The 13,828-nt window shown below is 36.6% G+C and overlaps 1 protein-coding gene across 2 annotated transcripts in view; it reads right to left on the bottom strand.

Moving 5' to 3' along the window:
- Positions 1-13,828, bottom strand: part of LOC101746686 (nose resistant to fluoxetine protein 6) — a 43,007-nt gene that overhangs the window by 2,749 nt on the left and 26,430 nt on the right. Inside the window, exons 6-15 of one of the 2 annotated variants that reach the window (XM_062669594.1) lie at positions 9,974-10,107; positions 7,399-7,696; positions 5,698-5,886; positions 5,019-5,098; positions 4,090-4,289; positions 3,587-3,701; positions 2,620-2,828; positions 1,526-1,716; positions 863-998; positions 69-255 (exon numbers count right to left, since the gene is read on the bottom strand). In XM_062669594.1, the coding sequence (XP_062525578.1) occupies positions 69-255; positions 863-998; positions 1,526-1,716; positions 2,620-2,828; positions 3,587-3,701; positions 4,090-4,289; positions 5,019-5,098; positions 5,698-5,886; positions 7,399-7,696; positions 9,974-10,107 (1,739 nt within the window). Of the gene's footprint in view, positions 1-68; positions 256-862; positions 999-1,525; positions 1,717-2,619; positions 2,829-3,586; positions 3,702-4,089; positions 4,290-5,018; positions 5,099-5,697; positions 5,887-7,398; positions 7,697-9,973; positions 10,236-13,828 lie in introns of those variants that run through there. The other variant, XM_004933798.5, reaches the window with a different exon arrangement.

Raw genomic sequence — 13,828 nt, 5'->3', positions numbered from 1 at the left:
GTCCTACCACCAGTTATAAATAATCTATGTTTCTTGTTAAATAGCCTTATAAATATAAAACATCTTACCAGCATAACCATGATCGCATGCCAAGACTAGCCAGCCGATCATAAAAGCCCATAATATTCTAGCAAAAGCATTATAAAAACTATCAAACGCTTGGTTATCGTAGCCAGATTGGGCCATAGGGTATAAAGAATAAACCGCAAAAAACATGACGATGCACGAATATATCCAGAACAAGGACACATATAGCTGAAAGAGAAATTATTATATTATATTTGAATCGGTATAGATGACCTATACGACACAATTGAATTTAGTATTGATTGGCTTTGTTGAAATTTCAATTTAAATAGGATAACGGCCACTCACCCTTAAAACTATAACGCGTTATTTAATCATGGTAAAAATAAACAGTATGGCAGTATTAGCTTGATCAATTGACATGAAAAAATACACGCTTGTCTATGGGATATCGAAATGCGTGTTTCGTAAATAATGTATTTAAATATATTATGTAGAATGATTTTTAACCACAAAAATATTTTCATCAGCTTCGAAAGACGTAAATATAACTACTTTTACAATTTAATCTCTTCGGTCTCCTCACCATCACCTTTAGATATCAGTTCTAAGGTCTCAGTATAGACACAACGGTTGCCCCACCCTTCATACCGAAACGCTTGTCGAAGCGTTGGCATTTCCAATGTCATTCTCAACGGTAGGCAGTGGCTTGGCTCTGCTTCTGGCGTTGCTGACGTCCATGAGCGACGGTAACCACTTACCATCAGGTGGACCGTAAGCTCGTCTGCCAATACGGCAATAAAAATTTTAAAAAATCCACCAATCTCTTACTCACCCTAGATATGGTCAACTTTTTATCTCTGTGCAAGTGTAGGATATACCCAAACATCAAGCCAACGACGAATGGTACGGCCCTGGGTAATGTATTATCGTAAAACTTATCCAGATAAGTAACGATATCAGCAGAACGCCTGTAAAGAGATTTTAGTGAAGAAACTTTTACGCTGAAGCATATTAGAGTTTAATATACAAGGGATTCGTTACTAAAACTGAAGTAGTAGTCTTGTTTGTTCTTGCAATTTCTAGTTCTTGATTCATAATATAAAAACATATCATCATAAAAACATTCCATCCATGGAATAAGGATAATTATTACAATCGTGGAAAAGACCTTTATTTAGTTCGGCACTATTACCCACAAATCCCAGCTCAAATCCGGCAACTTGCTACCTACAAACATTAGGCCGCAGTCTCATATTGAGCCAAATAACGTGCATTACTGATCCAAAATTGGTATTAAATTTGCAGTACAAATAGGCAATACCACGGTACCAATAAAAGCAAGACACTAATAAATTATTATTATTTTACTTTATGTACAATATTACAAGGGCAAACTTAGTGCCCCAGGAATTGTCTACTAGTCAATCAAAGGTGACATAGAGAGTGTTGTGTTGGTGCATTGCATATAGTGGAAAATAAAAATCAAACGACTTACTCAAAATTATGTAATATTGTGGACATCTTGAATGTATAACTGTAAGTTATAGTCACAGCCCATGACAACAACACTGAGAGGATCAGAATGAGCCAGGCTATCGCTTTCCTCCCGAACAACCAGACAATCACAATAGGAGACAAAATATAGAGCTGAAAATCCACTGCTAAATACCAAGTGTGAATCATGCACTGGAAAAGAGTTAACAGGGTTAGGTTAATTTTTTATATCTTTGCATACATATTATATTTCTATCTATATATTTTATACAAAGTTCAACTGGGACAGACTATGACAGCGAAATATGCTCAGGAATGTTCATGTCAATGTTGTCATGGCCAAATTAAAAAAAATAAAAAGATATTTATTTTTATTTATATGTATTTTTAAGCAATAAAAAATAAATAAATAAAAGATAGTCGTATTTTTTTTTATGGCTTAATTGGGTGGACGAGCTCACAGTCTACCTGGTGTTAAGTGGTTACTGGAGCCCATAGACATCCACAACGTAAATGCACCACCCACCTTGAGATATAAGTTCTAAGGTCTCAGTGTAGTTCCAACGGCTGCCCCACCCTTCAAACCGAAACGCATTACTGCTTCACGGTAGAAATAGGCAGGTTGGTGGTACATACCTGTGCAGACTCACAAGAGTCACACCACCAATAATTACGCAAATTATAATTTTGCGGGTTTGATTTTTATTACACGATGTTATTCCTTCACCGTGGAAGTCAATCGTGAACATTTGTCAAGTACATATTTCATTAGAAAAATTGGTATCCGCCTGGGTGATTCGAACACCGGTACATCTCTAGATACGATTGCAGCGAACTTCTTATCCTTTAAACCACGACTTCAAAGATCCAAGATCTTCTAAGATCCTCTGACTTTGTCTTTAGGTGGTCGAAGCATAAGAACATTAGATATAATTTCCACATATTCTGAATCATGATATAGTCCATTAAGCACGACAATTGGTTCATGCAGGGTGATCCATGAGCATCGATGGGGAAGTCAATAAAATAGTAGTCACGCAATGAGAATTCGACTACTTGTAAATAAGTCTTGAAAATTGTTTAAGCTGATCTTACATTACTTCTGTAGTAATTCTGTACATGGAGGAGTATACGCCACCAATTACTTCTACAATTCTCAACGTCTCCAGCGACCACCTGCCAGAATGGACCATCTGCGATGTGGTGCATTAAGGAAACTTCAAGTAGCAGTGTAGCTGCTAGAAGCGGCCATATTCTTAATAATCGGTATAAATAAAACAATGGGATCCCTTTAAGAAAACGATCTGAAATACAATAAAAATGGACTTACAGATGGTCTAATTTGCGAAAAATTCATCGACACTGATAGGAATATCTGGGAATAAATTTGGATTTGATTCTGGGATTGGAATCTCAGTGGGTTTTGTATATGGGTCAGGTTGCAATTTGGACTCTTTGTAGCAATTGATGAATTCAACGATAACGGTGACCGGTGCTTTGAAAAGCACCGAGAGTGACACAGGGCCCATGTACATAATAATATGTACTTAACCTTCGTGGTCCAAAGTATGGGCTGGTCAAAGATTTTTATGGCACCATTTCCGTCATAAAAATCTTTGGCCAGCCCATACTTTGGACTACCACGCCTAATTAGGAAGGAGCGACCAAGGTATATAGTTCACGTAAAGAATAAAACGTAGTGGGAAAAGAGCGGAACTTTATGAGACTTCAGCCGAGTTTTGACGGGGCAGAGAGCTCCTTTGACTCGATACCGAAATAAATAGTTCGACAAGAAGGCTCGTATGATAATGAGCACGAGACTGCTCAGCATTGCCCTGATTTTTTGAGTTCGTGAATTTCTGAATTAAGCCGTTGTGCCAGAGTTTGCCTTCGCAATAGCGAAAAAGAGTGCTTCCATTGGTCTGTTGAGCCCTACTAAGATGTGTTCTGTGATGCGGTGCACTTGTTTAATGCACGTGTGCTTGGTGCGAAATCCAAGCTGTTACGAGATAATAAAGTCAGTTTTCCTATTACAGAAGATTGTGAAGCATAGAAGACTTACCTCTAGGTATTTTCCCAACAACCGTATAAACAAGTAGAAGTCCGCTAATTGATAAGAATGTATCAACAGACAGGATCGCACCGAAGATAACATTTGTTTCTAGCTGCCTGAACTTCTGGAAAATGCATATAAATTTGATTTGAAAAACAAAATCAAACAATATAAAACTTCATTTTGAAATCAGTAAAAGACGGCTAATTTTAGGTTTTTTTTGGCTCGATTGTCGGAAAATAGTGGTAGCACCTTATTTATCTTAAGGACCTTATCATAAGCTCGTCTATTTTTACAAATAAATTATGATTCCCGATCTAAAGTGTACAATGTTAATTATTCAATCTAATTGAAATTCGAGATTGTGAGGTAAGTTGTATTGTGTATTGTCGATGGCAGACGGTAAGTTATAAACGTTAAATCCGCTACCAAGTTTTTGCTTGTCTACCAAGAAAGCACTAGGTACTTCCTCAATTAAATAAATCTATTATTAATATGAAGCTACTACTTACAATTACTCTGTATATACTATTATGAGTAAAAGCAAAGATGATCATGCAAAAAGTGTGGCCTAAAGTAATCCATGACATGGCCATCACTCTTATACCGTCCAAACAGTCTAATTGTCCAGAATTACGGTTGAAGGTCAGGAAACGGCGGGTATTGTGAAAGACTGAGAAATTTCGATAAATAGGGTGCAACTGTGATGAATCTGAAAATTTTAAAGTCATTATTTGATTGTAATGGGTCAGTGGAGTCACATTGAGGTGATTTGATTTGTGCAATAGCAGCACCATTTCAAAAGTTGTTTGAAGTTAGAATAAAAACAATACAAAGTATATCTTATATCGATCGAGTTGTCTTGTGAAGTGGCGCGGTTTTACCTCATTACGGGTCTTAATGATTAGCAGTGAACACTTTCAATTAGATATTGTCGAAGCAACACCGTCTATCTTAAGGGACGCGTTTGAAATATTCACGTCAATAAAATCCAGAGCTTTTAATAGAAGACATGATCAGTGATTACACAAATCTTGATCTAAAGAATCGATTTTATACGATTGCGTTTCTTCGTCTTGGAAAAACCGAGTATAATTAGAAATGCCACAACACAGAAAAAACCAATCGAAGAATTTTGTTACAAGTAGCTTTTCAGAGTTCGACATACGACATACGCTCTTTATCTTCTGAGATGATATAGTGTCCGGTTTCAGGTTCCCCTTTGTAATATCTTTCTATACTCCATAACTTACATATGATGCAATTATTTTTCATTCGTGAACAAATTATTAAGATTAAGAAATTTTTGTATCTGTCCAGCGACAGGTAGGGTATGGCGTACCGAATTGACTTCGAGCACATCAGCTATCGTTTTAAATCGTAGACGCTTAAAATTTTCAAAGATAAATCATCTATAATTAAGTTCTAATTAAATTGTTACCTTTTTTTAGTACGTGGACATTGTAAATCTCATATGAAGAACTTGCCACTGTTAAAATCGCTATAATTGAAAATATAGCCCTGAGAAGAAAAAGAAAAGACAAAAAAATTACTAATTATTGTTAAAATTAGAAATTACTAATTACAAGTATTTAGTTTACCAGGAAAACTTAAAAAAAAAATGAAACATCTACAAAAAGATTTATAGCAGTACCTGGCAACAGCATTTGCAGTATCGATCTATACAAAAAACATCTTCTTACTGGAATAACGCTCTGTTGAAGATGACTTCTTTGCGGTAAGAAACGATGTCAATAAGCGTTCTGACTCAAAGTAGTCAAGCCACTAGACTATCTATACTACAACTAGAGTAGCTATTAAATGTATATGTGTACCGATATTCCTGTTGAAGTATTTACGAACTCAGATTTTTAAATCAGGAAAGTAGTCGCTCACAGGCTAATTAATCTACGCCAATTATTATTATTATAAATATTGATGATAAAAATCGTATCAGTGAATTTATTTGAATTTCAATTGTAAAAAGAGGAAAATAATGATTTTTAAACGTGCGCTGGCGTTATTTAGCATGATGTAGCCTAATATATCTGTTATAATATATTACCTGTGATCAAAGTCATTTAGATTCTTTGATATCTCTGATATTCCAAAATACTTACATAGATACATAATCAGCGGGTCTAAAAGGCTTGTCATTCGGCAACCGACAGTAATAATCCCTGTAGGTTAAATTGACAAAGCTGATGTAGTTCAAAACATGGTTGAGCGCTTCCGATGTCGTACACACTTTCGGTATGCAAAGGCCTAGAAGAGTTTCATTTGAACTCAGCACAAATACTGTATGCTCGCTGTGGAAAATATTTTATCGATTTATAGTATCGCTAGTCAGATATAGATGGGCTTAAACAGTAACCGATTGGTTACCCATAGACTGGAAGACGTAGCATGGGTAGGCCTCCCACAAGACGGACCTACGACCTACTGAGGTTCGTGCGGATCTGCAGGATGCAGGCAGCGCAGGACCGGTCTTTGTGGCGAGGCTTGGGGGAGGCCTATGTCCAGCAGTGGACATCTGTGGGCTGATAAGAAGAAGACATAAAAATCGTAAACGAGGCTGGTCACTATAGAGATGGTGTAATGGCTTCATAAAGGTGATGGAAATCTTTAACCGAGATCTTGAACACGAAATAGAGTTATATGGAAAACATCGTAGGAGACTTTTACTGCCCGAGGCGAACCTTACACTGAAGATAACCACTAACAAACTAACAATATTTGAATTAAACCATATCACGGTTCACCTGGTGTGAAGTGGCTATCGGTAACAACAATCTTAATGCCGCTACTCATCTTGACCAATGAGTTCTAAGGTTACCAGCTTTTAAACCAAAACGCTTACATAGTATTGCGTTTCGGTTTGCGTTGCGTTTTTATGTAAAAGTTAAGACTTTCTGAAAATATATACGCTATCGGTATATACACCGATACGGTGTTCCATAGTGATATAGATACCCATCCAAAAATAACTCTTTACTTACGTATAAGAAGTTTTTTTTTTATTTTTTTATTTATTGCTTAGATGGATGGACAAGCTCACAGCCCACCTGGTGTTAAGTGGTTACTGGAGCCCATAGACATATATAACGTAAATGCGCCACCCACCTAGAGATATAAGTTCTAAGGTCTCAGTATAGTTACAACGGCTAACCCACCCTTCGAACTGAAACGCATTACTGCTTCACGGTGGAAATAGGCGGGGTGGTGGTACCTGTCCGTGCGGACTCCCAAGAGGTCCTACCGCCAGTGACATATATACAATATAAGAAGATCAGCGATGGAAAATAATAGCTGTCTGATACAAAACAAATTACACGAATGGTTGTAGATTTATACTTGAATCTTTTCAAAATTGACAGTCATCTGTTTAGCTTCATAGCTCATTCTATTGAAAAAAAAACCCAACGCTTCTTTCAATCCATCTAAATCATTTACATAATTTTTTTTTAACCCAAAGCCAAAATCGCAAAGCTCAAAATGATTCATGGTGATTTTCAAAATCGTGACATTTTTGAAATAAAGTGAACTTTGTGCACAAGTGCTACCTGCTTGTTAAGCATTTGTTCTAAAGTGGTTTATGGGACATAGAAGACAGATAAAATGGTCTGTCCAAGCATCAAAATAATTTGATACGAAAGGCACAGACCCTCTATAGCATGTGGTTGGCTGCGAGAAGTAAAAGCCACTGCTTTTTTAAAGCGCAAGAGCTTGCTTATCATTGAGTGTCTGCGATCGCCAACTTCAAAAGTTCATGTTAGTGGAATATTTTGGTAACATAGAAAATGAAAACCTCTTCTGCTTACTTTGGGTCAATGCGTCCTCTTATACTGGACACTTCATGAGCATATCCCTTATTTTGCTCCAGCATTCCAGAAATACCCCGGAATTGATAGGTCAGAAATAGCTGTAACCAGTTATCTTCTAATGTTTCTGGTAGGTTTGTAGGCATCTGGTCCCAGGGCACGAGGACCGTGCAATACTTTCCCTGCAATTCCATGCCTTCTACGTAATCGTGTATTCCCAAACATTCGTCATAATCCCCGAAGTCATTCACGTTCCCAGTCAAGATACCAGAAGGTATTTTGGCACTTGCATCTATAACTGTAATGGTAACAAAAAAAAAGTGAATTGAAACTGTTAGGGTTTTGCTTTTTTTATATAACTTAAGAGTCGTCGTGGCCTAAAGGATAAGACGTCCGGTGCATTCGTATGTAGCGATGCACCGGTGTTCGAATCCCGCAGGCGGGTACTAATTTTTCTAATGAAATACGTACTCAACAAATGTTCACGATTGACTTCCACGGTGAAGGAATACCATCTTGTAATAAAAATCAAACCCGCAAAATTATAATTTGCGTAATTACTGGTGGTAGGACCACTTGTGAGTCCGCGCGGATAGGTACCACCGCCCTGCCTATTTCTGCCGTGAAGCAGTTATGCGTTCCGGTTTGAAGGGTGGGGCAGCCGTTGTAACTATACTGAGACTTTAGAACTTGTATCTCAAGGTGGGTGGCGCGTCTACGTTGTAGATGTCTATGGGCTCCAGTAACCACTTAACACCAGGTGGGCTGTGAGCTCGTCCAACCGTCTAAGCAATAAAAAAAAAGGGTGGACGAGCTCACGGCCCAGTTAAGTGGTAACCGGAGACCATACAAATCTACGAGGTAAATGCCGCCACCCACCTTGAGATATAGGTTGTAAGGTCTCAGTTTTTACAACGGCTGCCCCACCCTTCAAGCCGAAACGCATTACTGCTTCACAGCAAAAATAGGCAGGGTGGTGGTACCTACCCGTGCGGACTCTAAGACGTCCTACCACCAGTAGACTATTGATAAACAAATTTTCAATTCATTTATCCCTTGAGAACCGCAGAGTATTAAAAATGTTCGAAACCTTGAAAGTTTATTGAAAACTAAGCCGTAACAAGGGTAGTGATAGTACAAATTTCAATAACTAAAAATTTTTACAATTCCTTTTCAAGGTTTCAGTCACATTACTGAAAATTATGCTCATGTGCTGGTGTAACATCGATTATACGTACTTCTGGTTACATGAATTGTGCTTATAAGTATATGGAAGTATATGTAAGTATATGGCATATTGGAAATTATCTCTAAGCCACAATTATTTTTGGTTTGTCCTTAACGAAATGCAAATTGAACAACGATTATGAACAATAAAATACCTATAGATGTTATTCTATTTCTTTCAACGATAGACAGCAAAGTTATGGACGTCTTTAAAAATTGGGGAACCTAACATACCGTAAATGTACCGTTTAAAAGTGACTTAAGATGAGCATTTTATAAAATTAATTTAAATGTAAGCCAAGTGTGAAACATAAATGTGTAAACTGGAAAACTAAACAAAATATTGAAGGCCATAGTGCGAACAGCACATTCTAAATTATGCAAATGAGCGTATTGTGTCCAAAATGTGTTAATTAAATCAATAATTAAAACTAGAACGTATTAATATGTTTCATTTTGTTTCAAACTCAATCACGTAGCGCTGTGGTGGCTATATATAATTTACTAGCGACCCGCCTTCGCTTCGCTTCGGAAACATTAGAACACAAATGAAACCAAAAATATAAAAAAAAAAATTAAAAAAAGTAGCCTATGTTCATCAGGGACAATGTCGGCTTCTAATGGAAAAATAATTTTTCAAATCGGTCCAGTAGTTTCGGAGCCTATTCGAAACAAACAAACAAACAAATCTTTCCTCTTTATAATATTAGTATAGATAAGATCCACTATTTATAGCACGTTGAGGATACAATGACAGACTTTGTACCAAGTTACATAACCACAGAAACAATGATTTCACATTCATGTTCGCCAAATAGCTACAAGATATAAAATAAATATTATGAGAATTAAAAGAATGCAATTATAATAAATTAATGTATTTGATAGATAAGTAACTCCAGTTGAAATAATCTATTGTAGACTATATTGTTAGTAAAATATTTGTAAAAAAAGAACAACGTTTGTAATGTCATAAATTTTCATTTTTCGTAATGAGTTAATCAACTTATTAGCAACTTAACTTAAGACATTTAAAAAAGAAGAAGACTATAATCATTTTTTCAGATCAATAAAACATGAGCAAACTTTTTAAATGTCTTGAAGGAGTTTGATTGTGTTAATTTATAATAGATTCCTAAAACATCTTTAAAGATGTTTTGTTATCATGTCTAGTTTTTTGAGAAAATTTTTATATATTTATCTCAATAAATAAGTTGAGGTCAATTAACAGCCAAAGTATATTGAACAAAAGACATTTCACAAATCATTAAGGTTTATCAGGTATTCGCATTCAAAATCTAAGAAGCCGTAGAAGCCACTTTAGTTTTCAACACAAAAATGTACTTACAAGAGAGACCAAGAGAACGATTGCTCAGAAAATCCAGTTGTCTTTGACATTCTTTGCTATCCAGGACTCTTTCGTACAATTCCGGGTCAAAGGCTCTTGCATAGTCCGGAATCGAAGTGGATCGCGTTGGATCGCTTACAAGTAAAATTAAAAAACAAATTAGTTTTCTTAACACCATGTCTGCGCACGTTAAGCGATCGATGAATTTAAAATTTTGTTTCATGGATATAAGTAACTTAAATATTGATTTTGTTGAGTATCTGTAACATGTGGTTATAATTGTATAAATTAAATAACATTTTATTTTAATTTCGAACGTTCCGATATTCAACATGTCCAAACTGATATTTTCTCTTGTCATAATTACAAGAAATATTATATGTTTGAGCCAAAAACAACTACATCTAAGTCCTGAATATCAATTTACTGGTGGTAGGACCTCTTGTGAGTCCGCGCGGGTGGGTACCACCACCCTGCCTATTTCTACCGTGAAGCAGTAATGCGTTTCGGTTTGAAGGGTGAGGTAGCCGTTGTAACTATACTTGAGACCTTAGAACTTATATCTCATGATGGTGGCGCATTTATGTTGTGAATGTCTATGGGCTCCAGTAACCACTTAACACCAAGTGGGCTGTGAGCTCGTGCACCAATCGAAGCAATAAAAAAAAATAAAAAAAAGAATATCAAATATATTTAAGAAATAAACGGAGTCCAATCGATAATCGAATAATAATATAGTACATTGAACCAGGTGACCAAATTTTACGTCAATTGTTCATAAAATTTTAAAATGTAAAAATACTACGGCAGCTTATGTTCTACGTCTCATATTAATATTCAGACTCTGCATGTAGTTGAAAAATGTGTCTTTTGATTTACAGTTTAAATTCGTGTACTTCATATTAGTTTTTTTTCTCTTTATCGTTTCGATAATCTTACAATTGGCTTTCTTTTTCGAGCTGCAGTATTCGAAGTGAACATAGCGTTAAGAGTTGGAAACCTCTGGAACTGTTACTGATAAACATGGACGGGTTAAAGCGGTCCACTAAACGACTCCTCTATACTCTTCGTCTGCGCATCCCAGCCCGTTCCGGATAGAACACAGGGGATATAAGAAACCAGACACGTGGCCACTCGAGGTATACATATTCAACAAGGTCGTTGGCAGAAACTATTGCCAATAACGATTTTATTACACACTAGCGGCCCGCTCCGGCTCCGCTCGGGTCTTTAACAAAAATTTCAACGATATTTGACGTTGTTTTATTTTTTTGAATATAAGAACTTTTCTGGCGGCTTAACTTTGATAGTACATTATTTTATTCTATCATCAATAGTTTTCGCATGGCACGCGATGTAAAGAATATTAAAATTTTAGGTATTTTTTTTATTGAAGTTTTAGTAAGCATCCCTAATTTTTTTCAAAAATCCTATGTCATTCACGGATAGCGTAGCTTCCAAATAGTGAACGAATTTTTCAAATCGGTTCAGTAGTTCCGGAGCCTATTCAATACAAACAAACAAACAAATCTTTCCTCTTTATAATATTAGTATAGATATAGTACAGGCTTAGTTTCCTTATAATATAAGCTGTTACATAATAATATACCTAGTCAGGTCATAAATTCTGTCACATGTTTAATGTAAAATAATTGAAACAAGTTTATTAATTATGTAACCGTTCATATACCAAAATGAACTTAACAAAACATAGATTCTTATGACACTAAAGTTTATTCAAAATGACCTCCGTGATTATGAATACAGGCCTTCAATCTGCGCGGCCAGTCGTCTATCGCAGCACGAACGAGGTCCATGTCAATATCGGCGGCTGCCTTAATCAAGGATGTCTTGAGTGACTCCAATTTGGGATGAGGCTTTGAGCACGCCTTTTCCTCCAAGTGTTGCCATATCTTGTAACCTAACGGATTCAAATCTGGACTGGAGGAGGGCCAGTCTTCTTGCCGGATGAAGTCGATTTCACGCGCCGCCAGCCAGTCTTGTGTGCTCTTCGCTCTATGAGCTGGTGCCGAATCTTGTTGGAATACTCAGTGCCTGTTATTGAACATGGTATGAGAAACAGGTTCCACAAGGTTCGTCAGGACTGCATTTTGATACACAACTGCATTCGTTTTTACACCTTTCTCACAAAAATGTACCTCCGTTAAGCCCCAATAAGAAACTCCCAACCATACCATGAGCGAGGATGGAAAATGACCTCGGTGGACACGCGGAATACGGTTGCTCGCTTCTTCACTACTGTGTGCCTACACCTTATCATTTTGTTTGTTGTAGCTCTCTTCTACGGTAAAAATTTTTTCATCCGAAAAAAGAATTTCCCGATATTTTTTTCCCGCGTACCGCTTCAACAAAGCGCGGCATCTCTTCAGTCTCAGGTCCATTAGACGAGCATTCAAACGATGTCCTGTTTTTCTTCGATATGCCCGAAGCCCTAAGTCTTCATTTAACACCCTTTTCACCGTGGTTCTGCTTAACCCCATCTGAAGAGCCAACAGTTTCTGATTACGTTTGGGATTTCTTTGAATTCGCGCCTTCACAGCTTTTATCACTGCTGGAGTCCTAACAGACTGAGGGCGACCACTTCTTGACCTGTCATCTACACTAGAGTCTTCATTGTATCGTTTGATGGTACGATAAACGAATCTTTTGGTTATATTCAAATTTTTCAGTATGTAAAAAATTTGAATTGGCGCGTAACCGCAACGATGCAACGCAATAACTGCAACACGGTCTTCTTTAAGCGTCCACTCCATATTTAAAAATGAGTAAAATTCTAAAAGTATACATTTTTTATTTTCATGAACAATTCGAAATTCGAATTCAATAAACTATTTTGTGGCCAGCATTCTAAAAGAAAAGTTTTTACTGCGTGACAATACTTATGACCTGACTAGGTATACTGTTTGTTTTAGACATGCCTACGCACGTTTTTTTACCTCATCTGATTTTTACTGATGTAATGCCCAAGTTTGATCATGGATATAGTATCACATTTCTCGGTAAGTGAATTATCTTCATTGCAAATAAAAGTAGCTGCATTATTATCTTGAACAAATATGTTCATTTGTTTTTCCATTGCTCTTAACACATTATATAATTTTATTGCAAATATAAGTTCAATTGGGAATGACTTTAAGATTAATTTGGTTTTTCTATTGAACTGATACAGAACCCTTTGGGCGCATGGTTAGAACCTAAAGTGAAATACCGTTATTTCAATCTTGGCTTTTTTTATCAAGCAGCTGTATTTTCCGATTCTTAAGTATATAGTATTTACTCTTCCAAATAAAATAAAATAATCTCGTGAGTCTACCTTAGCTAATAGAGTACATAAAATGAATAAATATCTCAGCTTAGTTAAAATAGCTCACTGTAAATTAATCAAAGTATCCCAACTGTCGTACTCGATCCTTAATAAAATTAATAAGATCACTATCAAATTATAATTACTAACATTATATGTTTTTTGCAGGCTTGATGACTTTCAGCCTATCGAACAAGCCGGTTTCCGAAAAGGCTCTAGCACCATAGACCACATACATACGCTGCGGCAGATTATACAAAATACCGAAGAATATAATCGGCCACTATGCTTGGCGTTTGTGGACTATGAAAAGGCCTTTGATTCCATCGAAACTTGGGCGGTCCTTAGATCTCTCCAGCGGTGCCGTATTGACTATCGGTATGTCGAGGTGTTAAAGTACTTGTTTAATAACGCCACCATGTCAGTCCGAGCATTGCACGAAGGAAACACTTTAAAGAGAGGAGTAAGAGAGGGAGACGTTATATCTCTGAAACTGTTTACCGCTGCCTTAGAGGACTCCTTCAACCTCC

This window comes from Bombyx mori, chromosome 8 (assembly GCF_030269925.1).
Source record: "Bombyx mori chromosome 8, ASM3026992v2".
Classification (NCBI taxonomy): Eukaryota; Metazoa; Arthropoda; class Insecta; order Lepidoptera; family Bombycidae; genus Bombyx; species Bombyx mori.
Note: the sequence above shows the minus strand (reverse complement) of the source record. Positions and strands in the feature narration are given on the sequence as shown.